The 26,265-nt window shown below is 49.4% G+C and overlaps 1 protein-coding gene across 1 annotated transcript; it reads right to left on the bottom strand.

The window, feature by feature from the left end:
- Nucleotides 1-1,757: 1,757 nt before the first annotated feature.
- On the bottom strand, nucleotides 1,758-25,957 carry ADGRG3 (adhesion G protein-coupled receptor G3). Its single transcript, XM_055551120.1, has 12 exons — nucleotides 25,906-25,957; nucleotides 18,899-19,061; nucleotides 12,867-13,005; nucleotides 11,198-11,344; nucleotides 10,255-10,389; nucleotides 9,690-9,729; nucleotides 9,417-9,508; nucleotides 9,148-9,260; nucleotides 6,280-6,560; nucleotides 5,978-6,071; nucleotides 4,380-4,654; nucleotides 1,758-1,933 (listed from the first exon to the last, which is right to left on the bottom strand). Exons 1-12 carry the CDS (start codon nucleotides 25,955-25,957, stop codon nucleotides 1,821-1,823), a joined length of 1,644 nt encoding a protein of 547 aa, XP_055407095.1. The 3' UTR covers nucleotides 1,758-1,820.
- Nucleotides 25,958-26,265: the final 308 nt, after the last annotated feature.

The following is a 26,265-nucleotide window of genomic DNA, read 5'->3' as shown; positions in this document are numbered from 1 at the left end:
CTTCTCACCTGTGGAAGGTGCTAGACTTTCTGCAAAGCACACTGGGGAGGGTGGGGGTTGAAGAGTGAGGCTGAACAGTAAGTTGGGTGAGGTGCAGTGTAGGGCAGAAGAGAGGGGTGGACGCCAATGCCCTGCCCTCCTGGTCGGGCTGGCCCAGGGGACCAGCGTGTCTCTGCATTTGTCTGTCTCTCCTTTTGTTTTCTTTCTTTGGATCAGTTTATCTGTTCATCTTTCTATCGGTTTATCTTTCTGTCTCTCTCTATCTCTCCATCTCTCTATCTCTGTGTCTATCTCTACTGTCTCTGCCTCTTTTCTGTTTCCTACTGAGGAAACCAGTGGTTTCAAAACCAAGCCCAGCCACTGGAAGTGACAAACCCAGCTGGGTCTGGCCTGAGGCACTCCCCTGGCACTATGGGAGCTTGGATGCCAGAAGAAATGTCCAACCTCTCTCTGTTCACAACCCCCCTCCCCCCCACTGGCTCCTCAGCCCTCAGGTGTGCTGAGCCCTGAACCTTATGCCCTCCACCCCCACCAAGACAGCAGGCCAGAGGTCAGTCCACCTGAGACCAGCTGGGACCTGGGACCCTTTGCTGCAATGTTTGCAACCTGGGCAGACCTCTTCTCCAGCAACAAAATGCAGAGAAGATATATGGGACTAGAAATAACTGTGTGTATGTGCAGTTGGGCCAATTCTGGACAAAAGAAACAAAACAAAACAAAAAAACTAAAAAAGTCCCTAATGCCACTTCTGAAGAGCCAGGAATAAAAACAGGGTGTTGGGGAAAAAAAAGCTGGGTACTATGCATGCCCCCTGTACTCAGCACCACCAGAAGGATGTGCAAACCACCTAAGCTAGGCTTCCAGCCGAACTCCTGGACATACCCCTACCCTCACCCCATGAAAGGAATCGGCTTCACCACCCCTGCCCTCAGGGAGTGAGCAAGCAAGGCAACCTGTTGTTAGTTCTCACTTTCCCCTTCTGCAGCATGGACCCCAATAAAGCCTTGCCTGAATTTCTCGTCTGGCCTCCCGTCAATGTCTGTTGATTGAGAAAGGCCAAGACCCTGGTTGGTATCAGGGCCACCCGTGAGGCAGTCAGAGGTGGAACTGGGGACTGCTTGAGGTAGCCCACCTATTGAGTAAGTGGCATTCCTTGATATTCAGGGTCCCCAGCACCTGAGGGGCTCCCAGCGCTCCTGAGCGGCAGGGGGACCTCTGTGAGGATGGGCCCTGAAGAGAGTGGCTGAGACCAGGTGAGACCAGAGAAGGAGCAACCCCCCCACCCCCTCAAAACAAACCTCCAGTTCACAAGAGCCCCCCACACCTGAGCAGGCGGTGGCCCTGAGTGTCCCCTCAGGCACAGGCGGCCCAAGGGCGGAGCTGTGGGAGGGCAGTGATGAGGGGAAGGGAGGAAGGGGAGCGGCTGGGGACTCCTTCCCGAGGCGGCCAAGGACTGACCTCCTTATTGAAACTCAGGCTTTCTGAGACTAGAAGGCCGTTTTGCTCTGAGGATGGGGGGTGGGCGTGGGGGCAGGGTGAGGGTGTCACTGTGCTGGCAGGGGTCTCAGAATCACAGGGACTTGAGACGCCTGCCGTCCTGGATCTGTGAACTCTCAGACCCGTAGGTGTATCTGGATAAGACCTTTGAGACAACATGGCCCAACGTATTTCTCATGCCCTGGCTCCCCAGTCGCATTGTGTGGAGAAAGGCGCTGAGGCCCAGGAGGCAGGGACCCTCTCCCCCCCCTCCCAGGTTACACGGTCAATTAGAGCTGAGTTCAGAGCGCAGGGCGGGCCCGGCCTGGCCACATGGCCTTCCTCTATTCATGAGACACGGTCTGGGCATGGTCAACCCGAGCAGTGCCAGAAGATGAGGTCACGGTGCTCTGGCTTGGGCAGTAGAGGACAATGAACCAGCAGAAGATGAAGACACCTGTCAGGGAGGAGAAAGCCTCAGTGAGCCTGGGGCAGGGCTGGGGCTGGCAGCTGCCCAGAGGCGAAACTGCTCCACTGTGAAAGTTCAAGAATGTACAGAAACATCAGCCCCTGAGGTGAAATCTATTCCTGAAAAAGGACCTAATCAATACCTTGGGAATGAAAGCCAGTCCTTGAAATAAAATCTGTATACGTATCTATCAGATATAACAAAGGCCGAAATGAAGAGATTTTCAACCATACGAAACAACGACCACTGCCCTTCTTATAAACAGTTATTCCAGGATGCGCTTCATCAAGAGGGAAGGTGTGAGGTATGAAAACTGTAGTAAGTACAGACATTGAGGGAGAAGTAAAAATCTTTTTGGGTCTTTAAAAGAAATTTAGAACTAAAACCCTATACAACAGCAGAAGTATTGAGGGGGCTTCCCTGGTGGTCCAGTGGTAAAGAATCTGCTTTCCAATGCAGGGACACAGGTTTCTTGGTCAGGGAACTACGATCCCACATGACACCGGGCAACAAAGCCTGTGTGCCACAACTAAAAATCTTCACACACCACAACAAAGAGATTGTGTGCGGCAATGAAGACCCAGCACAGGCAACAATAAAAAAAAGTAAACTTGTTAAAAAATATATTGAAAAGATTTCAAGGGCAGTTAAAGTGGGCTGAGGGCTCTGTTTGTGAGAAAGAGAGAAATACTGAGTCAGTAGAAAAACCTCAGTGTGGTGAAGTGTTCAGGTTTAGCTATAATGGGTAACCTCAGAAAGAATGACAATCCACAGTTTCAAGATGTGCCCCCAAACCTTAACCCCTGAGAGTTCTCGGATGTGGACTCATGAATCTTCATCTAGGGCCAGTCTCTGATGGCCTAATAATAATGACTCTGTTGTTAACATAGTTCCCACATAGTGAAGGCTTACTGTGTCCCACACACACATTATCTCAGGTATTCATCATGAGATCTGGTGAGAAAAGTACTGGGATTATCCCAACTGTACAGATGACAAGGATCTGAGGAGCTGAATGAGTTGTTGAGGTGGTGAGGGGAGGCAGGATTTGAACCTAGGTCTGCCTCTCCTCGGGTTTCCCAGGTGGCTCAGTGGTAAAGAATTCTCCTGCCAATGCAGGAGATGCAGGTTTGATCCCTGGGTCAGGAAGGTCCCCTGGAGGGTAATGGCAACCCACTCCAGTATTCTTGCCTGAGAAATCCCACGGGCAGAGGAGCCTGGCGAGTTACCGTCCACAGGGTCAGGAAAGAGTTGGACATGACTTAGCAACTAAACAACAAGAACTGCTTGTACCCATGCTGCCAACCATGTTGCCATGCAGTCTCGTGAGGCATTGGGAGCCAGCCCTGCTCCTGTGGGTTTGCACCCACTGGATCTAGACCCCCAGCGTCCCTAGTGACTGCTCTGGACAGGATGAGACTGTGAGTCAAAGCCACACTTGCTGTTCCTTTCCGAGCTGTTTTCCCTCACAGTCGGGCTGTGATATACTTCTTTAAGTTTTGTGTATGAAACAGAAGTATGAGGAGGAAAGGGGACAGGTGCAGGCAGGGAAACCCTGCCCCACATGTACCCTGAGTGCCTGCCCCTTTGCTGGATATGGGAGGAAAAATTCTGCGGGGGCAGGGAGCAGGCTTATCTACCATTTCCTCCACTAATCATTTCCTTCCCGCCTCCACAGACTCTGTTCATGTCACATAGCCATCACATCACAGGATCTTGCTCTCCTGGCCACAGATGACTGGACCAGAGATGGATGTCTGATGGCCCAGTCAGATCCTTGACTCTCCTAAGAACATAGAAAAGACTGAACCAGACCACGGTCAGCAGACTGGGAAGATGATATAGGGATGAGGTGGTCATCTTGGGCAGCCAGTTGGAGACCATGGGTAAGAATGGGCCAGTGGAGGGAAAAAGTTACCACAAAGAGAAGGTGAGAGACTTCTTGTGACTCTGGAGAAAAAGATGGAGCAAGTATGTGCTTTGGTTTTGGTGGCTTTTCTTGACCCTGCTATCAGCTCCCATGAAGTCAGCCAGTCTTTCTACCCTGGGGTCCTTGGGGGAGCCTTGGATATTTAAAATCAGTACCCTTGAGTACCACTGGGCCTCCCTGGTGACTCAGTGGTAAAGAATCCACCTGCCAATGCAGGAAGTGTGGGTTTGATCCCTGGGTCAGGAAGATCCCCTGGAGAAGGAACTAGCAACCCACTCCAGTATTCTTGCCTGGAAAATCCCACGGCAGAGGAACCTGGTGGGTGACAATCCATGGGGTCACAAAAGAATCAGACTCAACTTAGCGACTAAACAACAACAACCCTTGATTTGAGCTAGCCTGAGTAGAATCCTGTTTCTTGCTAGCTACACCCTCCCCCAAAGCCCCCCAACACCCTCTGGTGCAGGAAGGCAGCCCGTCTCCTCCCTAGCCCAGGAGCCTCACCTTGCAGAGAGGTGAACAGTGCAAAGACATAGGCCGTGAATTGGCCCAGGGACGTGAGGAGGGCCAGTCCCCATGGCAGGCCCACCAGGCACGAGAGGCCCAGCAGGGTGAGGACCCCCTTCCAGTGCTGCCCCTTCTCCTTGCCCGCTGTGGCACTCGACAGAGTGAAGACCTTCCAGGACACCAGGCTCAGGATCACTGCGCTGAAGAGGAAAATGATGAGGCAATAGCCGTACACGGTGATGTAGAGGGCAGTTTTCTCACGGAACCAGCACCTGGAGGAGATGGATGGCCGTTGGGACCAGAGGAAGTCCCCTGAAAGCAAGCCCCGGGCAGTCTCCCCAGCCTGTTCTTCTCTGACTAAGAAGATGCACCGCCCACATATCCATCCATCCTTCCCCTGCTCTCCCAGGGTAGGGGATATCATGAGGCTCCAGGTTGCTATCCCTTTAGACCAGTGGGTACAAAAGGCCAATTTGGTCCCAAAGGCATGTTTTGTTCACCCCACCTTATATTGGGGAAAAAAAAACTGAATTAAGGGACACCTTTTTAAAAGTGAAAGGTTTGGCATATACATCCAGATTCCACTTGGCTTATGGGATCTTGGGCTTTGCTGGAGCCTCAGATGGTAAAGAATCGGCCTGCAATGCAGGAGACCTGGGTTCGATTCTAGTTCCTCCTCCAGGGATTGAACCCAGGCACTGGCAGTGAAAGCACCAAGTCCTAACCACTGGACCACCAGGGAATTCCCTAAATATGCCAATTTCTGCTTCTCTTATGAAACCATACAGCTGGCAGCTCTGTGGACACCCTCCTGAGGGACAGTAATCAGCTGCCAATTAAGCTGCTGTATGATTGCCAGTCTGCAGCCGTGCCCACCCAGGCCGCTGCATGCATTTATGTTACCCGTCTGGCCCCTGGGACTCTGCATTCGAGGCCCTGGGCACAGCACCAAGGCCCTGCCAACTCTTCTTAGCACAGAGTCACGGGTCTCAGGCGGGAGCCCTGGGAGAGGCTCAAATTGGCTCCACTGTTCCCTGTACTGCAGGGGTGAGAGGCCCTAAAGCAGGTGTGGATCAACCCCCATTGTACAGACGAGGAGACGCAGGCTCTGAGAGGGGACGAACTTGCCCACGTTCACACAGCAACTCAGAGGCAGAGTCTGCATAGAACCAGAGCTGCTGCAAGCACTGGAGAGTTGTGCCCTGCACAAGGGCACCTGGTGGGGGGTCAGGTGGAGGCTGAAATCCAGCTCACCCTGCACTCACCAGGCTGGGCACCTGGCATGGCAGGTCAGAGGGATAAAGGGGGTACCTTTTAAAAATTTCCCAAAGGTGCTATAGAGACTGGTGGTGCCGCAGGCTGGAGCAGGGCGTCCTGCCTCCTGGTCCAGTCCTCTCCCCTTCTCAGCCCCTTCTCCTTGTCCTTCTTCTCTCTGGGCCTCAGTTTACCCCTCCAGGCCATGAGCTAGCTGGATCTGAGGATCTGGCCTTGATTTACTCTCTTCTCAGGATTCTCCCCTCTTCCCACCTCCTTCTGGCCCTAATTTGTGCCCCCAGGGCCCTGAGGTCACCCCGACTCCCATAGCCACCACTCACAGCTCCAGTGTGATGACGTTCTTCTCATCACGGATGGAGTAGGGGCCGTAGCTGTTGGTGAACCCAGTACCGATGACTATTAGGGCAGGCAGGACTGGAGGCGAGGAGGGAAGGACGTATGGTGTTGCTGAGGCTCCCTCGGCACGTCCTCCTTCACATCCCCCTCCCACTGTCGATCCCTCGAGCTCTGAGCCTATCAGAGTGGGAGCTGCCCCTGCCCATGGCCCTCCCCAAGGCTGGTCCCCTTCTGGCCTCATCCAGACAGAGCCAGCCAACCCTCTTCCTGGCCAGGAGACACCTACCCCAGCCCACAAGGCTCAGCTTCAGGAAGTAGTGGCTGAAGTAGGTGTTAAAGACCTTGATGACAAGCAGGTAGAGGTGGAAGGCTTCCAGGCCCATCCAGGTGAAGGCACAGAGCAGGAAGTAGTGGAAGACGGCCCCCCGGGCCCAGCAGGCAGCGTTGGACCCCTTCAGGCGTTGCCCCACATTGAGGAAGAAGGCCAGATTCAGGAGAAACAAGCTGACGCTCAGGGCCACATGGATCTTGGGGGCGTCTTCAGACTTGAACCTCTGCCAGGAGAACCTAGGGCAAGAAGGGCCAGTGAAGAAGGGCATCCAGACCTCCCCATCTGACCACCTCTGTTCCACCTCTCTGCCAATGTGAGCACCCTCTGGTTCAAGTCCAGGGGCTCTCTCATGACCTGCAGGACCTTGTGGGTTCTGGATCTTTCTGGCTTCATTACTTGACTCCATGCTTGAGCCAAACTGCACAACTTGAAACTCTGAATGCCTTTTGCTTCTCCACAGCTCCCAGACTTTGCCCATGCTCTTCCCTCTGCTCTCAGCTTCCCTGCTCCACCTTCAAAACCCTCCTTGGATGTTTCCTCCTGCGAAGGCTGTCTCTAAAGGTCACTTATCCCAGGCTTAGGTGGAAGTTTCCCAGAAGTGAGTGTGGTGTAACTCTCCTGCCCCTTATTTCCATCTCTCTCCATGCTGTGACCTTGGGCCTAGCACAATAAGCAGGAGGAGGCCCTGCATTGGTTGAGTGACTGGATGGATGGCGCATGGATGCCTGAGGCCTAGAAATTGTAAGGAGGTGAGGCTCAGAGATGGACAGGGACTCAGAGTCACAGAGCAGGACAGGGGCTCCAGGCTCTCAGCCCAGGGCTCCACACCTGCTCTGTGGAGCTCACTGCAATTTCCTAGCCAATCAGTTCCTGCAGGACTCTCACTGGAGGGATGGGCCCTTAGGGCTGCCTGGAGGGGGCATGAGGGATAACGTCCACCACACCTGAAATGCCAGGCCCCACACTTGGGAGATACTGACAATTCCTCCTGGCACTCCAAGCGCTTCTCTCAGGGTCCAGCAGGGCAACCAGCTGGCAAGTCACACTCAGCTTGTTGGGGATGAAGGCAGCGTCCTGGGCCAGGGCTTGGGGATGGGGGCAGGGGTGGCACCACTTACACTCATCGTTTGGTCTGAGACTGGGGGGGTTGGAGCTGGTGGGGGCCGCAGCCCCCCGGAAAAACAGCACCAGCATGCAGAGGAGGGCAATGCAACTGGGAGTCAGGAGACCAAGGGTTGCTCCAAGCCAGTCATGGGTCAGAAGGCTGGGCATGGGGCTGCTCCCCTGGGTTCCTTCAGCAGAAGTTCCTGTGGGTCCCTCAGCCATGGCCAGGGCCCGGGAGAGCCTGGGACTGGCTGCAGCAGCTTCTGCTGTCCCTGTTCCTCCTTCTTCCAGGAACAGCCCTGGGTTTCTCCAAGGAGTACACTTCCCCACTCTCAGCCATGAACCTCAAACCCAAGAGCAGGCACGTGATCTGGCCTGACCAATCAGTGTCATCCATTCTTTCACCACAGTGGGCCTGTTAAGTCACGGGCACATGGTCTAAGTTACACCAGTGAGACTCAACTCTGTGGTACAGGGACAAAACTGAATACACACACACACACACACACACACACACACACACAGGGCATGCACAGGCTCAACCTCTTTGGGGTGTGACCTCTGCAGGGCTGCACTCAGAAGGGCTCTGTGCTTGTTTTAATCCTTTGTTGTCACCATCTTGAAATTCTTAATGATTTTTGAACAAGGGGCTACATGTTTTCATTTTGGACTGGGCCCTGCAAATGATTTAGCCAGTCCTGTCAGTATGTGTAAACGTGCTCACACACACACACACACACACATACACACACACACACAATTGAATGCATGTGGAAAATGGTGAAAACTGAATGAGCTCTGTATTCTCGTTAGCTGCTGTGTGTGTGTGTGTGTTAGTTGCTCATTCACATCCGACTCTTTGAGACCCCATGGACGGTAGCCCGCCTAGGCTTCTCTGTCCAAGGAGTTTTCCAGGCAGGAATACTGGAGTGGGCTGCCATTTCCTTCTCCAAAGAGCAGTGCTGTACCAATATCAATTTCTTGGATTTATACTGTACTACAGTTTTAGATGGAGAAGGAAATGGCAACCCACTCCAGTATTCTTGCCTGGAAAACCCCATGGATGGAGAAGCTTGGTGGGCTACAGTCCATGGAGTTGCAAAGAGTCAGACACGACTTCACTTTCACTTTCACAGTTATAGAAAATGTCATCACTGAGGAAAGCTGGATGAAGGAACCCTGGGACTCTAGGTACTATTTTTGCGACTTCCTGTTAGTCTATAATTATTTCAAAATAAAGTTTTTTTAGAGACTTCAATTCTGAGGCTTAGTTCAGAAGATTAGCTGTTTAGGCAGCTAAGAAGCTATGATGCTAGCCTGGGGCTCCCCAAGGCCCCTGAGTATGAAGAAGTTGCCTGACATGACTGACAAAGGAGAAAGCGAAGTGGTGAGAATCAGAGGGGACACGGAGTCCCAGGGACATCTTTTGAGCACCTGGATCCAGCATCACCTGAACTGAGATCACCTTGGGTTTTTCAATCCCGTGAACCATGTGTTATCTATTTTAAGTCAATTTGAGTTGAGTTTCTGCCACCTGTAACTGAAATAGCCAGACACTTTTCAGCCTCCAGTCCCATTTTATAGATGAGGAAGCTGAGGTTTGGAGAAAATATGAGTATAACACAGGATTAACACTACTCTGTTGGTTTCTACCCTGCCCTGCTGCTGTCCTTGAGGGCAGGAAGGAGATGGGGGGTGGAGCTGGGCAGGGTGACCCACCTCAGGACGATGTAGAGGATGATGGTGAAGGCCAGGAAGATCATAGAGGTTCCACAGCCAGCCTGGGAAATGTGTATGAGGGCCCTCACGGTGGTCTCATCCAAGATTGGCCTCTGTGGGTGATTCCCCCAAACGAGAATCCTATCAATTGGAGGCCAGGCCTGCACACCCCAAAGGCCTGGCCCTTGCCCACAGCCACCCTGTTCCCTGGCCCAGGAGCCTCGGCATTTCTGGAATTGCTGGGATGGTCGGGAAGGGGGCTCTATTACCAGCAGCAGGGCGAAGAAGGTCAGGTGGTCACAGCGGCAGATAGTCCTGCGGACTCCAACCTCTGTGGAGCAGCCCTTGGAAGACCAGTCTCCTGATGACCCAGGGGAGAAGGAGAGGGAGCATAGCAGAGGGGAGGGCAGGAAAAGGGAAGAGAGAGGTCCGGAGAGGAAAGGAAGAGGGGACGGCCCATCTGTTGGAGTCCTGTCCCCTAAGGACAGGACTTACCCTTACCCTCCCTTCATCTTACCCGGGGAAGGTCCTCCAGGCCCTACCTTTAGTCGAATCCCAGAATTCACAGCTGAGGTTCATGTTCTAAAACCAGAGAGTGGGAGTCAGGGGCGAAGCAGGGGTGACTGGGAGCAGGGAGAGGAGGGTGAGGGGAGCGGGGTGTGCTCCGTGTCTCAGCATGTGCCTGCATTAGGTGGAAGCAAGGCTCAGCCTGTGGTCACATAGGAACCACATTTGAAGCATTTGATGTATTCCAGGTCAGCGTGTGGGGTGTGGATTGATGTGGGTGGGAGGGGCGTATATCTGGGGGCTCCTTTAGAGGCACACACATGTGAGCAGATGTGCAAAGCCGTGTGCGTGCATGTGGGTTTCCCAGGTCCACCGGACCCCTCTGGGAGCACGTGAGTGGAGCATGTTGGGAGGACATGCGTGCATAGGCTGGACATGTATCCATAGGCACAATTGTGTGTCTGGTCCTAATGGCTTCTCCCAGGTGGATGTGGGAGGGTAGGAGGGTGCAGAGTCCCCTGCGTGTCTGTCTATATGCCTGGGGATGCCCACCTGCCCATGTGCCCCTCAGGAACTGCCAGGCCAGGGTGGGGGACTCACAGGGGGCTGGTACTGGTGGGAGAAGGTGATCTCCAAAGGCTCGGCCAGTTCGGTGACATTTATGTGACCCAGAGTCAAGCCCACCATGCGATTGTTCAACACTCTGCTGCCATCCTCCCGGCTGAGCAGGGAGCCCTGTGGAGGGATGCGTGGGAAGCCAGGCTATACAAGGGGCTCCCCCGACCCAACCCTGGTGGGGGCTCCTAGGACCCTCTAGGGCTTGTGCACCTTGCCTGGAGGGAAAGGTCTGGAGCCAGAGGTCCAGGGGATAAGGGGTCATGGGCGACCTTCTTCCTGCTGCTCCCTGGAATCTGCACCGGCTGTGCCAGGATGGGCCCTACACTCTAGGCCGAATGGCCACAATGCTGTGTATCTGATAGCTGTCCATTTCTGGTCCCCAGGCCTCCTCTGCCCTCTTAACTGGAGCACAGGATTAGAAGGAAGATGAGACGAGAGATGGAGGACAGTGGATGCCTACAGTGGGGAGCCCCTGCCCACCAGCACTCAGGGATGCACAAGCCCCTGTGTGAGTGCAGACACACCTCTGGGGCATACCTGGTACACATTTGCAAGGGAATGCGCATGCTTGTTAGTGTGAACATGGTCACACCAGCACATACATGATTATGTATGTAATCAGGAATAAGAAAAGAGATGCATGTTTGTACACGGACAAGGACGCACACAGGACATGAACTCACTTGGGATACAGATACAAGTCCAAGGACACTGGTGGGGGGCAGGTGGTGTCTAAATACCAAGTGGGAATAACCAGCGTGACCCTGCGGTCCAGACTCTAAGGACACGGGTCTAGATGACCTTGGCTGGAGATGTTCATCACTTCCTTCATCCCCACTGGGTCCCTCAGCAAAGATTCCAGAGGGGGCAAGCATGTCCCAGTGAACCCAGCATTGAATCTCAGCCACCCTGTGCCTCTCCTCACCTTGAAGACATTCCCTGGACCGATGTCCAGGACAATTATGCCCAACCGGACCATCGGCCCGTCGCTCTTCAGGGATCCGAAAAGGCTCTTGGGCAGCCGGACTCTGTCAGGGTGCTGGTGCTCATCCTTGGTCACCTGCTTCGGAATCTGCAACCACAGATCCAGCCACTTCTGTCTTTCCCCGAGAAGCCCAGTCAACAACACAGTTCCTGCCCCTCCCCCAGCTGGAAGGAGAACCTGAGGCACGCTGGGTGGTGGGACAGCACCAGGGTCCAAGGACAGCTCTGAGAGGTGGGACGCCTGGCGACACAGTCCAAGCTCTGCTCTGTTCAGGCTGTGAACCCCTGCCCAAGTCATAGCCCTTGTGGAGCCTCAGTTTTCCCAATATGGAGAATGGAGCCAGCAAGGTGTCCACGTGGCCACCAGTCAGGCAGGCTGAAAGTGGATTATGAAGGGGAAACACCTGGACAAGTCAGTTTGCAGGTGTGAGGAAGGGTCGGGGTAGTGCTTTTGGCCAGGGTCCTGACCCCTGCTGTGCTGACATAGAGCTAGGGTGACAGTGTCTGGTTTCTGACTCAGGTATAAAGGAAAAGCAAAAGGCCATCAGGAAGGGAGACAGTGAGGACAAAGGGGAAGAATACAAGAATTCACATTGAATGTGATATCCATCCCCACCCAACAACACATTTTGTAACAGCTAAGAATGGTCAAAATATTAAAATAAATTTTCATGGGTAGTTGCCAAGCATGTTTCATCCATTCTGTGACCTCACTGTTCCCCTGGGGCTGCAGCCTGGTCCCACCGGATCCTGCCTCAAAAGCACCCATGGGCATGGAAAGAGGGGGAGCTAAGTGTTGTAGTCGAGAGCCTCAACTTTCTGCTTCCTAACCCAGAACCTTGTCAAAAGGACATGTGGGTGATTTCAGAGGCCGGTGCCTACCCCATGCAGAGGGCTCAACTGCTAGGGTGATGTGATAAAGGGTTGAGAAAGGCCCCTCCATCTTCCATCTCTCCTTTTCTAGGCTGACCTAAAAGTCCCTCAGTGACAGACCACTTCCCTGCTGCTCAAACTTCCACCCTCTGCTTTATGCCTGGAGGGAGGCTGTGCCCTCACTGCACCAAATATTCCCTGTAAGTTATCACATTTTCTCTGTCTGATAACCTTGAAAGTGGGCAATACCATCCCCATTTTACAGATGGGGAAACCAAGGCTCAGAAAAGTTCAGTACTTTGCCCAAGATCACAGTAACTAGTTATGGGCAGAATCCAGAGTCTGCCTGTTAACCTTTAGAAGTTCTCATGGGAATGTCAGACTTTGGAGGAGCCTTCAAGCTCATTTTATAGATGAGGACTCAGGGGCCCAGAGAGGGGAGGGGATTTCCTTGAGGACACTTTGTCAGGTGGGGGAAAGTCCAGGACTAGAACCCTGACTCTCAATTTGGTGATCTTCCAAAGGTCTCATGCTAGCACTCTGGACAATCTGTTACCAGGATCCACTCACCCAGTTAACTCACCAGCACACACTAGCCAGGTGGCAGAGAACTACCCAGCGTGACATGGGAAGGACAACTGTTGATGGACACCAAGCACAGACCATGATTCTTTCAGAAAAATATGCATGAGGAAAGTAGGGCCAGAACCCACCAAAGGGGACGGGGGAGTCTTCACCTGAGAGGGGGTCAGAGAGAAGTACAGGTCTTCTGAGACATTGGTGTTGATGCTTTTGACAAACGCCGTCAAAAAAGACGTATTCAATGTGTCCATCTGATTCCTCTCCACCAGATAGGTCTCGAAGTTCAGCCAATATCTACAAGGGAAAATAGGGTCTTGCAGGTTGAGTCACTCACTCACCTGGTCTGCTCACCTGGATGACAGGCGGAGGAATACCATGGACAGCGATCATTAGGCTCTTGGTGTAGGAGGGGTGACCCAGGATATCAAAGGGAAGACCATGATGCTGTAGGAGAAGAAGGGTGCATGGGAGCGATTCATGCTGGTTCTGAGGGATTCTAGTCAGAGGTCCCCCTGAGTACACATTTCTCTTTTTTGGTAACAAAATACATTACAATGTAAAGTTTGTCATCTTAACCATTTTAAAGTGTGCAATTCAGTGGCATTAAAGACATGCACAACATTTGAAATCATCTTTGCTGTCTAGCTCCAGAAATGTTCATCACCCTAAAAGGAAACCCTGAACCCATAAAGCAGTTTCTCTTCCCCCAGGCTCTGGCAACCACTAATCTATGAGTTTGCCTATTCTGGATATTTCATATAAATGGAATTATGTGCTATCAGGTCTGTTGGCTTCTTCCACTTAGTATGTTTTCAAGGTTTACCTATGTTATAGCACGTGTAAGCATTTCATTCCTTTTTATGGATGAATAATATACTTTATATGTATATACCACCTTTTGTTTATACATGTTTCCATTGATAGGCATTTGGATTGTTTCCACTTTTTGGCTGTTGTGAGTAGAGCTGCTTGTATTCATGTAAAGGCTTTTGTTTGAATAGGTGTTTTTTTTTTTTAAGTCTTTATTGAATTTGCTACAATGTTGTTTCTGTCTTGTGTTATTGTTTCTTGGCCAGGAGACATGTGTGACCTTAGCTCCCCGACCAGGGATTGAACTCACACCCACTGCATTGGAAGGCAAAGTCTTAACCACTGGACCACCAGGGAAGCCCCTGAAGACTTGCTTTTAATTCTTTTGGGTGGATACCTGGGAGCAGAATTGCTGGTAATTCTATGTTTAACTTCCTGTGGAACTATTCAACTGTTTTCCATATTAGCTGCATCATTTTATAGTCCCATCACCAGTGGATGAGGGTTTGGACCTCTCCAGATTCTTGCCAACACTTAGTATTTTCCACTTTGTTTTGTTTCATTTTTAAATATAGCCATCCTAGGGGATGTGAAGTGGTATCTCACTGCGGTTTTAATTTGCATTTCTCTAGTCGCAGAGTTGGACACGACTGAGCGACTGATCTGATCTGATCTGAGTGACTAATGATGTTGAGCACATTTTCATGTGCTCATTGGTCTGTGTACATCTTCTTTGGAGAAATTCTTCTGAGTAGTTGAAGCTGTGGGATGATCAGTGTGTGGTGTGAGGGCTGTGCTTGGCTGTGCTGTGCTTAGTCTGCCAGTTGTGTCCGACCTTTTGTGACCCCACGGACTGCAGCCCGCCAGGCTCCTCAGTCCATGGGATTCTCCAGGCAAGAATACTGGAGTAGGGTGCCTTGCCCTCCTCCAGGGGATCTTCCCAACCCAGGGTTCGAACCCAGGCCTCCCACATTGCAGGTGGATTCTTTACCATCTGAGCCATGAAGGAAGCTGAAGAATACTGGAGCAGGTAGCCTATCTCTTCTCCAGGGGATCTTCCTGACCCAGGAGTCAAACTGGGGTCTGCTGCATTGCAGGCAGATTCTTTACCAGTTGAACTACCAGGGAAGCCCCTGTGTGAGAGCTCATTCACATTTATTACTAAGGGCTAAGTGAATACAGGGAATTCAGCCTTTGAAGACTTAGCTCTATGGACACTGACTTATGGGAACTGAACTGGCATTGGAAATACATAGAACACAAATTTAATTGTCATTTATTTTACTGTAGCCCTCTTGCCATGGGCTAGAATAGGGGTCCCCAGTCCTGGGAGCCACAGACGGGTATCGGTCCATGGACCATTAGAAACTGGGTCGGACAGCAGGAGGTGAGGGGTTGTCTTCCACAAAACCAGTCCATAGTGCCAAAAACTTCGGGGACCACTGGGCTAGAAAGTTGGGATGAGGCAAGTCCCGCCTCCCAACCCGGGTCCTGTACTGGTGCTCTCCATGGTGCTGAAACTTCTCTGGCCAGAGTTCCTTTTCCTAAGCAAGGGGTCCTAAGATGTGTTGCCCATGTTTTAAAAGTAATTTTAAACAGGTGAAGGCTGAAGTAGCAATGAGAGAGAAGTGGAACAAGAGCAGATAGAGCCATATCAAGGCTACTGGAAAGGAGTAGCTACAGAGGGCTTGCAAGGGAGACAAAAGGGAGAATTTTATTTCAACATCATTTTTTGAATAGTCACAGTTACCCAAGTGGTGCTAGTGGTAAAGAACACATCTGCCAATGCAGGAGGCATAAGGGATTCTGGTTCAATCCCTGGGTCGGGAAGATCCCCTGGAAAAGGAAATGACAACCCACTCTAGTATTCTTGCCTGGAGAATCCCATGGGCAGAGGAGTCTGCTGGGCTATGGTCCATAGGGTCACAAAGAGTCAGACATGACTGAAGTGACTTAGCACAGCACCAAGGAATAAAACTCCAAGGAAACCACAGGACAAAAATATTGTAAAATATAATCCATGAAAACATGTGCAAATGAGATTGGATGGATCAGGCAACTAGAAATCCAGCCAGAAACAGTGGGATGAGACTGTCCAAATCCATTGACTGAGATACACCAATTGATGCTACTTTTTATCTTTCAAAAATCTAAACAAAGAAGTTTTGTGATTTTTATTGTTACCAAATAAAATAGAGAATTGTATTTCACAATACATATAGCTCACCTCATGCATTCCAAACATTCCTTTCCCTTACAAAACAGACCATGAATTTACTGTCTTGAGGAAAGATTTTCTGATCTGGTTTTCAGAGCAGTTTAAAAAAATTGTTTTAGTTGTGAAAGTAACATATATTCAGAAATTCTAAAGCATAAATGAAAGTGAAAAGAAAGTGTTAGTCACTCAGTTCTGTCCAACTCTATGTGGTCCCATGGATTGTCTCCTCTGTCCATGGAATTCTCCAGGCAAGAATACTGGAATGGGTTGCCATTCCCTTCTCCATAGATGTATACCTGAATTTTTAATTGTAAAGCTGACACTTATTTAAGGGTCATCTTCTTTGTCTGATACTAATTTAACTATTGAGATAATTTTTTGTTTGTGTTTGTTTGCATGGTACATTTTTTTTTTCATTGTAAGTGGTGTGAAGTTCAACAGCTTGTCTTTTACCTTGGAGGGGGCATCTTGATATTCTCTAGTCCTCTGAATGTCCAGGAGATTCACTGAGGTGAGAGGACCCTGAATTCTTAGGGAATTTGTCTCCTATCTCCTGGTTCACACGTGTCTTCCTACAGCATCTTCGCTACTTGCTGCTTTCTGCTCATCAGATCTAATCAGCAATGTTGTCAATGTGGTGAACTTTGTAGAATTTCAGGATGAGTGAGGTCTCTGTGAATTGTCTTATGACAGTGAAGAGACTTGATGTGGCCCTGAGGAAACACTGTGGCTATATACTGTTAGCTCTGCCAAGTAAAAGCAAACAACTTCAGGGACCTCTCTGGTGGTCCCGTGGTTAAAATCCACCTTCCAATGCAGGGGACTCAGGTTCAACTGTCTTCCCTCATAGCTCAGTTGGTAAAGAACATCCTGTAAAGCAGAATTCCCCGGGTTGATTTCTGGGTTGGGAAGATCTGCTGGAGAAGGGATAGGCTACCCACTCCAGTATTCTTGGGCTTCCCTTGTGGCTCAGCTGGTAAAGAATCTGATTGCAATACAGAAGGTCTGGGTTTGATTCCTGGGTTGGGAAGATCCCCTGGAGAAGGGAAAGGCTACCCACTCCAGTATTCTGGCCTGGAGAATTCCATGGACTGTATAGTCCACAGGGTTGCAAAGAGTCGGACACGACTGAGCAACTTCCACTTTCACTACTCTCAGGTTCAAATCCTGGTTGGGGAACTAAAATCCCACATGCCTCAGGGCCACTAAATCCCCTCACTTCCACTAGAGAGTCCACGTGCTGTAACTACTAATCCCGAGCACGCTAGACCCCATGCACCACAGCAGAAGAAGTCCACATATCACAACGGGAAGCCCTTGCACCGCAACTAGAGAAAAGTTCATATGCTGCAATGGAGACCTAGCACAGCCAAAATTGTTTTCAAAACTTTTTCAAAAAGCAAACTACTTTTGGAAGTCCTTGAAAAATGGTTTGGAGAAAAAACATTAGCCATGTAATAGCCGCATAGCAATAGCGAGGGGCTGTGTTGATTTCTTTGTGTAAACATACTCATCAGGGACAGCAGCTGCAGGTTAGATTCACTACCTGATTAAGTTTATGACAGTCCATGTCATTCTCCAAGACCCACCTGACTGATGGTGTGTTAAATGGAGTTAGGGCAGGTATTATCACTTCTGCTTCTTTCAAGACTTTCATGGATGCATTAACCTTTATATTTGCCCCCATCGATGTTGTTTTGTTTCTGGTTTACTATCTCAGTGGGAAGAAGACATTCCAGGAGCTAGTATTTAGCCATTCAATGAAATGCCCTCCCAAATGCAATTCAATAAAGAAAGCATAATCTCTTTAATAAATAGTGCCAAAACTGGACTTCCCCGGTGGTCCAGAGGTTAAGAATCCACCTGCCAGTGCAGGAGACGTGGGTTCGATGGATCCCTGGTCCGGGAAGATTACACATGCCTCAGGGCAACTAGGCCAGTGAGCTGCAGCTACTGAAGCCCGAACACCCAGAGCCCATGCTCCACGCAAGAGAAGCAGCCATAATGAGAAGCCTGCGCAGTGCAGTGAAGAATCGCCACCACTTACCTTGCAGCAGCAAAGATCCAGGGCAGCTATAAATTAATTAATTAACTAAAAATTAAAAAAAAAAGATAGTGCCAAAACCATTAGCTATCTAAATGCAAAATGACAGCAATAACATAAAGCTAGACATTTGTCTCACACTGTGTACAAAAAATGAACCTCAAATGCTAATTGAGCCTAATCATAAGACTTCAAACAATACACTTAGAGCAGAAAACTCAGAAGAAAAATTTTATAGCTTTGCTAGATGAACATTTCCTTGATATGTTTTAAATTTAAGTTAGAATTTATCAAAATTAAATGCTTTTGATATTCAAATGGCATTGCTAGGAAAATGAAAAAACAAAGCATATACTGGGAGAGAATGCATATTTGCAAATCATACATCTGATAAAGGACTTGTATCCAGAATTCTTAAAACTCAGTAGTAAGAAGACAACCCAGTTTTTTAAAAGAGAGGAAGATTTGAATTTCACCAAAGAAAATACACAAGCACATGAAAAGTTACTCAACATCATTAGTCATTTGTTAAATGCAAATAAAACAATAGTGAAATACCATCCACACTCAGTGACATGGCTATAACCCAAAATACCAACAGTATTGTTAAAATGTATTGAAACTGCTGCTGCTGCTAAGTCACTTCAGTCGTATCCGACTCTGTGCAACCCCGTAGATGGCAGCCCACCAGGCTCTCCGTCCCTGGGATTCTCCAGGCAAGAACACTGGAGTGGGTTGCCATTTCCTTCTCCAATGCATGAAAGTGAAAAGTGAAAGTGAAGTCGCTCAGTCGTGTCTGAGTCCTAGCGACCCCATGGACTGCAGCCTACCAGGCTCCTCCATCCATGGGATTTTCCAGGCAAGAGTACTGGAGTGGGTTGCCATTGCCTTCTCTGATTGAAACTACAACCCTTTTATACTGCTTATGGGAAAGCAAATGATATAGCCACTTTGAGAATCAGTTTGGCAGTTTTTTATAAAGCTAAACATTTACTTACTGTATATCCCAGCAATTCCATTCCCAAAGAAATGAAAACATATGTCTACAAAGAACTAGAATTCAAATGTTTATGGAAGAGGCCCAGATTCCTGCTCCAGCTCACAGGGCCTTTTACCTCTGCAAGTTTTCCAGATGGCAGAGTTTCTCCTGAGACCGTGTACACTTTGAGAAGCAACCAGCAGTTCTGTTAAGGTCGAAGTCTTCATACGAGTTCGTATTGGGGAAGCCCTGGCAGACATTTCTTGGCTCTTCATATTTGGGTGTGGAATCTCCCTCACCTAACGGAGGGATGCAAAATGTGAATGTTCTGCATGAGGAGGCACCACAAGGGCAGAGGGTAGAGGAGTTCAGGGTCCAGAGTCTAGTGGTGTGGACTAGAACCCCAACTCCATCCATCCACAGCAACTGTGTGAACTTGAGATGGATTCATATCCTCCCTGGACCTCGGTTTCAAGGTGAAGGAGATAATATCCTGCCCCTGCCGCACCGTGCCCCACCCCCCACCCACATCTCACAGGGTCAGTGGGCTACTTTGGGGAAAGTGCATACAAAAGACTTGGCACATGACTAAAGACAAAGGTTCATGTTAGTGCAAGTACTCTTTCCTGCCTCCTCCAGGGAGTCTGCCTGGCTTTTTTGCATTTGTTCCACATCAGACTTTTCAAAGCCTTCACAAGTGGGATGCATGGTGTAACTCTTAGACATGATCTGTTTTGGTTTGCCTCATTCTCCCACATCCCCAGCACAACCTTCATGGCTACCTCCTGATATAGGTTGAAAATACAGCAGAGTGAGGCTCCCTGAAGCAGAATGACTGAGCAAGGTCAACAGCTATTTGGAGGCTCCAGGACCAGAGGTCAGCTTTCACCTGGTAGGGGATGGAGTGCAAGCTTCGGGTCACTAGCTGTGTGACCTCAGATAAATTACTTAAACTCTCTGATACTCAGTCCCATTGGCCAAATGAAGCTGATGATACTTTCCTTCCTAGTTGTGGGGAGGATTAGAGATCATATGTGTTAAGGACATAGCTCACCGGAGGGGTACAAAGAGTCAGTATTTATTCCAGGAGGTGAGAAAGGCATTGTAAAACTATTTGCATATATATGTATTTACATTGGATGGAAGGATGTGTCTATATATTTACCTATCTCTCAACAAAAATAATATCTGAACAGAGTTTTTAAAAACAAACTGTATACAAGGACATAAAATGAAAAGTAAAAGTCCTTGCAACTCCCAGGTCACACTCCAGAGTTCACTACCTGTAAAAGTTTATTGTACAACTTTCCAGGGAATGACTATGCATATGCAAGCATTTTATGCGAATTTTCAAATGTACATGAACGGAATCATTTAGCAATATAGCTAAAAGAGCTTGCTGTGTCAGCACATACTGATCCTTCTCATTCATCATATGTTGCATACTATTTCAGTATACGGGTATTGCAATGCTTCTGCAGTTGGTCCCTTCTTGGTGAACATTTAGGGGGGTTTTGTTTTATTTTATTGACTATTTTGAATAATGCTACTTATATCTTTGTCAGTGTATGTTATGAATTCATAGAAAACATTCCTATCCTCGGCATTTCTATATCAAAATGTATGCACTTTGGAAAATTGCTAGATATTATTTAATTTCCTTCTTTTTAAAAAAAGATGTATTCAGTTTTACTTACTTATTTGGCTACACTGGGTCTTTGCTGCTGAGGCAGGCTTTCTGTACGCACTCAGGCTTCAGTGGTTGTGGCATACAGACCAGTTTGCTCTGTGGGCTTAGTTGTCTGGCGGCATGTGGAATCTTCCTGGACCAGGGATTGAACCTATGACCCTTGCATTGGCAAGCAGATTCTTAACCACTGGGCCACCAAGGAAGTCCTCAAAGTCCTCAAATTTCCTTCTCAAAAGGGCTACAGCTCTTTATACTTGTACTCAAATGGGCAAGAATGACTGCTTACTCACACGCTCACAGTCCTAGACTTCACCAAACTTTCAAATCTTTGCTAGACTGGTGGTAAAATTGGATTTCATTTTTATTTTAGAAGGAGTCTGAGCATCTATTTGTATGTCTTTTTCCATGAACTGCTTTATTGTTTCCTTTACAGGGGTGAGCCTGGATCTTGACAATCTGTGCCTTTAAGTTCTGACTGGCCCACCAGGAGCTGAGGGTGAGGTAGGCAGGGAGACATTTACTTTTCATTTTTTCACACCCTTCTCCAGTGTTTGATTTTTTAAAAAATTATGTACAGTATTACTTTCACATTAAGTGAAATCAGTTAAATTTTAAGACAAAAATGAAATACATAGTAAAGACAAAAGCACACCAAAGTTAGGGTAAATGTAGGGTAAAATAGTAACATTTTCAAGTGGATTTTATAATAATTAGGGCTATATGTGACAATGCTTTAAGTAGCTTATAAAGGAACTTTAGTTTTCTGTTAGATTGTAAAGATATTCATAATATGTTGTTTAAGGGGAAAAGGCACAGGATGGGTGAGAATATACAGAACAAGATCCACGTTTGCTTTTTAAGCAAAGGAGGAAGAGAGGGGCTTCCCCAGTGGCTCAGAGATAAAGAATCCACCTGCTGCTGCAGGAGATATGGGTTCAATCCCTGATCTGGAAAGACCCCCAAGAAGCAGAGCAACTAAGCCAGGGAGCCTCTACTGTTGAGCCTGTGCTCTAGAGCCTGGGAGCCACAACTACTGAAGCCCACGCTCCCTAGAGCCCACGCTCCCTAGAGCCCACGCTCCGAGACAAAAGAAGCCACCGTAATGAGGAGCCTATGCACCACAGCTAGAGAAAAGCTCAGGCAGCGATGAGACTCGGCAAAGCCAAAAGTAAAAATGAATAATTTTTAAAAAGGAGGAAGAGAGAGAAAACAGGGAAGGAGGGAGAAAGAAAGAAGGAAGAAGAGCAGAGAGGAAGAGGAGGGGAGCCAAGGAAAGTGTCACGTCAGCTCCAGGGGAGGGAACATTGTCTTTTAATGGCAGCCCTCTGTGTGCCTGAGGGGTTACTCATGGGTGCGGGGTACAGAGGGTACCTCTGCAGGTGTAAACAGAGACTCCCTCCTGGCCCGCCATGAGATTTCAGGGCCTTCAGACTTATGAAGCTCTTGGCAAGTACCTGGAGCAGAGAAGATTACAAAACATCTTTTTTTGCAATTAGTTTTGGAAGACATTATCAGAAGCATTTAGCCCAGACAGGGAGAGCCTGACCCAGGCCTTTGTGCCGGAGGTCCCTCCAAACCCACCCTACTCTTCTCCATCCTGCTCTGCCCCAGAGGTTGGTGTCCAAGGACCACCTCAATGCGGGTTCATATGGGGAATGGGGGATGGGCAAAGAGGTCAGAGGGCAGGACAGTACCTGCCCCTTCCTAGCCTCCCCATCACTGGCCTGCTTCTCTCTGCCGACAGCCACAGATTCTTGTCCCTGACCTGTCCTTAGTAAAGTATCCCCCCTCCGCCTTTTTTAAACATTTTTTTTTAATGTGGATCATTTTTGAAGTCTTTATTGAATTTGCTACAATATTGCTTCCGTTAGGTAGTTAGAAAGGAAAAAGGAGTCCAGAATGGCAGTGGCTAAAAGACAAAGACAAAGAAGGAAAAGTCCCTGAAAATAGAACAAAGGAAGATTCGAGGACCAGAGTGAGAACCTCAGGTAAAACAAACAGCCCTCCTGGCTAGCCCAATTTACAAAGGGTAGGCTCAAGGGGAGGAGAAAACAACATATAAAAAGAGGAACCAAAATTGGGCCAGGGGCTTCTCTTCTCTTCATGTCTTTTGGTTCGGCCCACCCTCACACCTCAAGGATGTATTTTCTTTTGCTTTCTAAATAAAAAATGTAAACTAGTACAGCCACTGTGGAGAACAGTGTGGAGATTCCTTAAAAAACTGGAAATAGAACTGCTATATGACCCAGCAATTCCACTGCTGGGCATACACACGGAGGAAACCAGAATTGAAAGAGACACATGTACCCCAGTGTTCATCGCAGCACTGTTTATAATAGCCAGGACATGGAAGCAACCTAGATGTCCATCAGCAGACGAATGGATAAGAAAGCGGTGGTACATAAACACAATGGAACATTACTCAGCCATTAAAAAGAATGCATTTGAATCAGTTCTAATGAGGTGGATGAAACTGGAGCCTATTAAACAAAGTGAAGTAAGTCAGAAAGAAAAACACCAATACAGTATACTAACACATATATATGGAATTTAGAAAGATGGTAACGATGACCCTGTATGTGAGACAGCAAAAGAGACACAGATGCAGAGAACAGACTTTTGGACTCTGTGGGAGAAGGCGAGGGTGGGATGATTTTGAGAGAATAGCATTGAAACATGTATATTATCATATGTGAAATAGATCGCCAATCCAGGTTCGATGCATGAGACAGGGTGCTCAGGGCTAGTGCACTGGGATGACCCTGAGGGATGGGTTGGGGAGGGAGGTGGGAGGGGTTCAGGATGGAGAACATATGTACACCCATGGCTGATTCATGTCAATGTATGGCAAAAACCACCACAATATTGTAAAGTAATTAGCCTCCAATTAAAATAAAGAAGAAGAAGAAAAAAAACCGAGCTGTAACACAGGTCCATCCAAGGAAATTACATGGGGCTGTAACACTGGTCTGTCCATCACTTCAAATTTTTGTTGCAATGAGACAAAACCGAGGAAATTACAAACTCCCCAATGCTTCTGTTTTGTGTTTTTTATTTTTGGCCACAAGGCATGTGGGATCTTAGCTCCCCGACCAGGGATTAAACCTGTATCCCCTGCATTGGAAGGTGAAGTCTTAACCACTGGGCCACCAGGGAAGTCCCAGGAAAGTAACCCTTTATTAAAGAGACCATCTTCTTCCCTCTAGATACCTCCCAAGTGGCACAGTGGTAAAGAATCCAATCAACACAGGACATGCAAGAGGGTTCGATCCCTGGGTTGGGAAGATACCCCGGAGTTGGAAATGGCAACTTGCTCCAGTATCCTTGTCTGGAAAATCCCATGGACAGAGGAGTCTGGCAGGCTACAGTCCATGAGGTCTCAAAAGTGTTGGACATGACTGAGTGACTGAGCATGCACACACTTCTCCCTCTGGGTCCCTACTCCTTTGACGCACCCATGTCACTCTGCTAGAATGTGAGTCCCTTGAGAGTAGGGACCACATGGTATATGAGCACAGGGCCTTATACTGTGTCGAGGGCGCCATTCATTTGGGAATGAATGAATGAAAAGAACAAATGAACGCACGGCAACTGCCCAAAAACACCCACAAAGAAAAGACCTTGCTGCTGCTGCTGCTGCTAAGTCGCTTCAGTTGTGTCCGACTCTGTGCGACCCCATAGACGGCAGCCCACCAGGCGCCGCCGTCCCTGGGATTCTCCAGGCAAGGACACTGGAGTGGGTTGCCATTTCCTTCTCCAATGCATGAAAGTGAAAATTGAAAGTGAAGTCGCTCAGTCGTGTCCAACTCTTCGAGACCCCATGGACTGCAGCCTACCAGGCTCCTCCGTCCATGGGATTTTCCAGGCAAGAGTACTGACCTCAATATATAAACCTCTCAGGGCTCCTCACATTGTTTAAACAGATGAACCAGAGCACCCATCTCACCATAGGGGAAACTTGGTCACTCCAAGGGGACTTCGAGGCCTGACCAGAAAATTACAACTTCTGTGAGGGCCCTAGGGTCCTTATGAGGTCAAGCAAGAGCCACTATTGGTTATGAAGTTAATTAATCCTTCAAGTGTTGCTGCCACACCTCTGGTACAATGATGCCATTTTTCACATTTTTTTGAGCCATATCCATGTGTGTTAGTTGCTCAGTCATGTCCGACTCTTTGTGACCCCACAGGCTCCTTTGTCCACAAAATTCTCTAGGCAAGAATACTGGAGTGGGTTGCCATTCCCTTCTCCAGGGAATCTTCCTGACCCAGGGATTGAACCCAGGTCTCCTGCATTGCAGGCATATTCTTTACCATCTGAGCCACCAGGGAAGCCCTATTTTGTGCCATAGACTGAATTTTGCATTTCCCTGAATTTCCCAACTTTTGAAGAGAAGAGGATTACTTGAAGCCCCGAGAGATCAATCCAAAGCCATGTGACCCCACGCTGGACACACACAGGGGTGGGGATGAAGGACAGGCACGCAGGCTACTCACTGAATCAAGAGTGAAACAGGAGGAGCAGGCAAAACTCAGAAAAACAGACAGCCCATGGGGAGGGTGCGTCGTCCTCTGCCCCAGGGGGTCGCTGCAGACGGCAGAGAGCAGCCAGGGAGAGCTGGATAGGTGGGCCAGGGTGGGGGCCCGCTTTCCCAGGAAGGAGGACAGCAAGGGCACAGCCTGGCACCCTCGGGCTGCCTCTGGACAACCACCGTGTGGGTGTGTGCCAGGCCAGGAGTGAGGGCTTCCCTGGTGGACCAGTGGTTAGGACTTCGCCTTCCAGTGTGGGAGGTGTGGGTTCGATCTCTGGTTGGGGAGCTAAGATCCCACACGTCTCGGGGTCAAAAAATCAGAAGCAATAAGGTATCAAACTCAACAAAGACTTTTAAAATGGCCCACACGAAAAAAAAAAAATCTTTGGGAAAAAAAGGCCAAGAGTGAAGGACTGGAAAGTCTAATTCTCAGCTTGGGTGACTGGGTACCGTGGAGCTATTGTGGGGTCAGGGAAGGGGAGCCTCTGTGGCTGGGGAAAGGGGTTGGGGGTGGGGGTGGGAGGGAAGTGCAGGCCATGTCTGGCCTCAGCCTCCAGAGGGTCCCAGACTCCTTTCCAAGGAGCTCAGAGGCAGTGGAGAAGGGTTTGTCACATCCCTTCACCCCGTGTCCCAGAGCCATGACTCTCAGAGAGCCACAGTCTGAGGTACAGGGGTCGGGGAGCACCCTCCATGGCCCCCTCCCATCTCCAGGCTGCTGTGGGGAAGCCAAGGGGACCCAAGACGAGTGCTGACCCAAGTTCATCAGGACAGTAAAACTGACCCAGAGGTCAGAGGAGGCGAGGCCGCCGTCAGGGTGGGCTCCTCAGAGGATACGCTCCGGACATGCCCCCTCCCCACCCCTCCCCGTCCCCGACCCTGGCTCTCCCAGGCTTGGCAGGAGGGGGTGAGGAGCCCACTGCTCACCTGGGGCCAAATGCAGGAGTAGCAGGACCCCCAGGGCCCTGGGCGCCACCATCCTGGGCCAGCCTCGTCCACGCCGGCCAGAGCCCTGCAGCTGTGTGTCCTTCTGGTCCCAGGCTCTGCTGAGCCAGCCCTCCCTGGCCCCCACCCCACAGTGTCACCACTTCCTGTGGCCTCTTTCTCACCCTTCCTGTGCCATGGCACCGTCAGTTAAGTTGTGAAAGGTGAGTGTAGGGAACTGGGCAGTGTTTCTAGCCTCATCCCGCCCCATGACCACCTGCAGAGGGGCCCAGACTCCCTGGGAGTTGCTGAACCCACACCAGGGACACTGCTCCTGGGGTCATATCTGGGTGGGTGTGGGGA

The sequence above is a fragment of the Bubalus kerabau genome, chromosome 17, assembly GCF_029407905.1.
Source record: "Bubalus kerabau isolate K-KA32 ecotype Philippines breed swamp buffalo chromosome 17, PCC_UOA_SB_1v2, whole genome shotgun sequence".
NCBI classification, from domain to species: Eukaryota; Metazoa; Chordata; class Mammalia; order Artiodactyla; family Bovidae; genus Bubalus; species Bubalus kerabau.
This window is presented reverse-complemented; position numbering and strand designations above follow the sequence as displayed.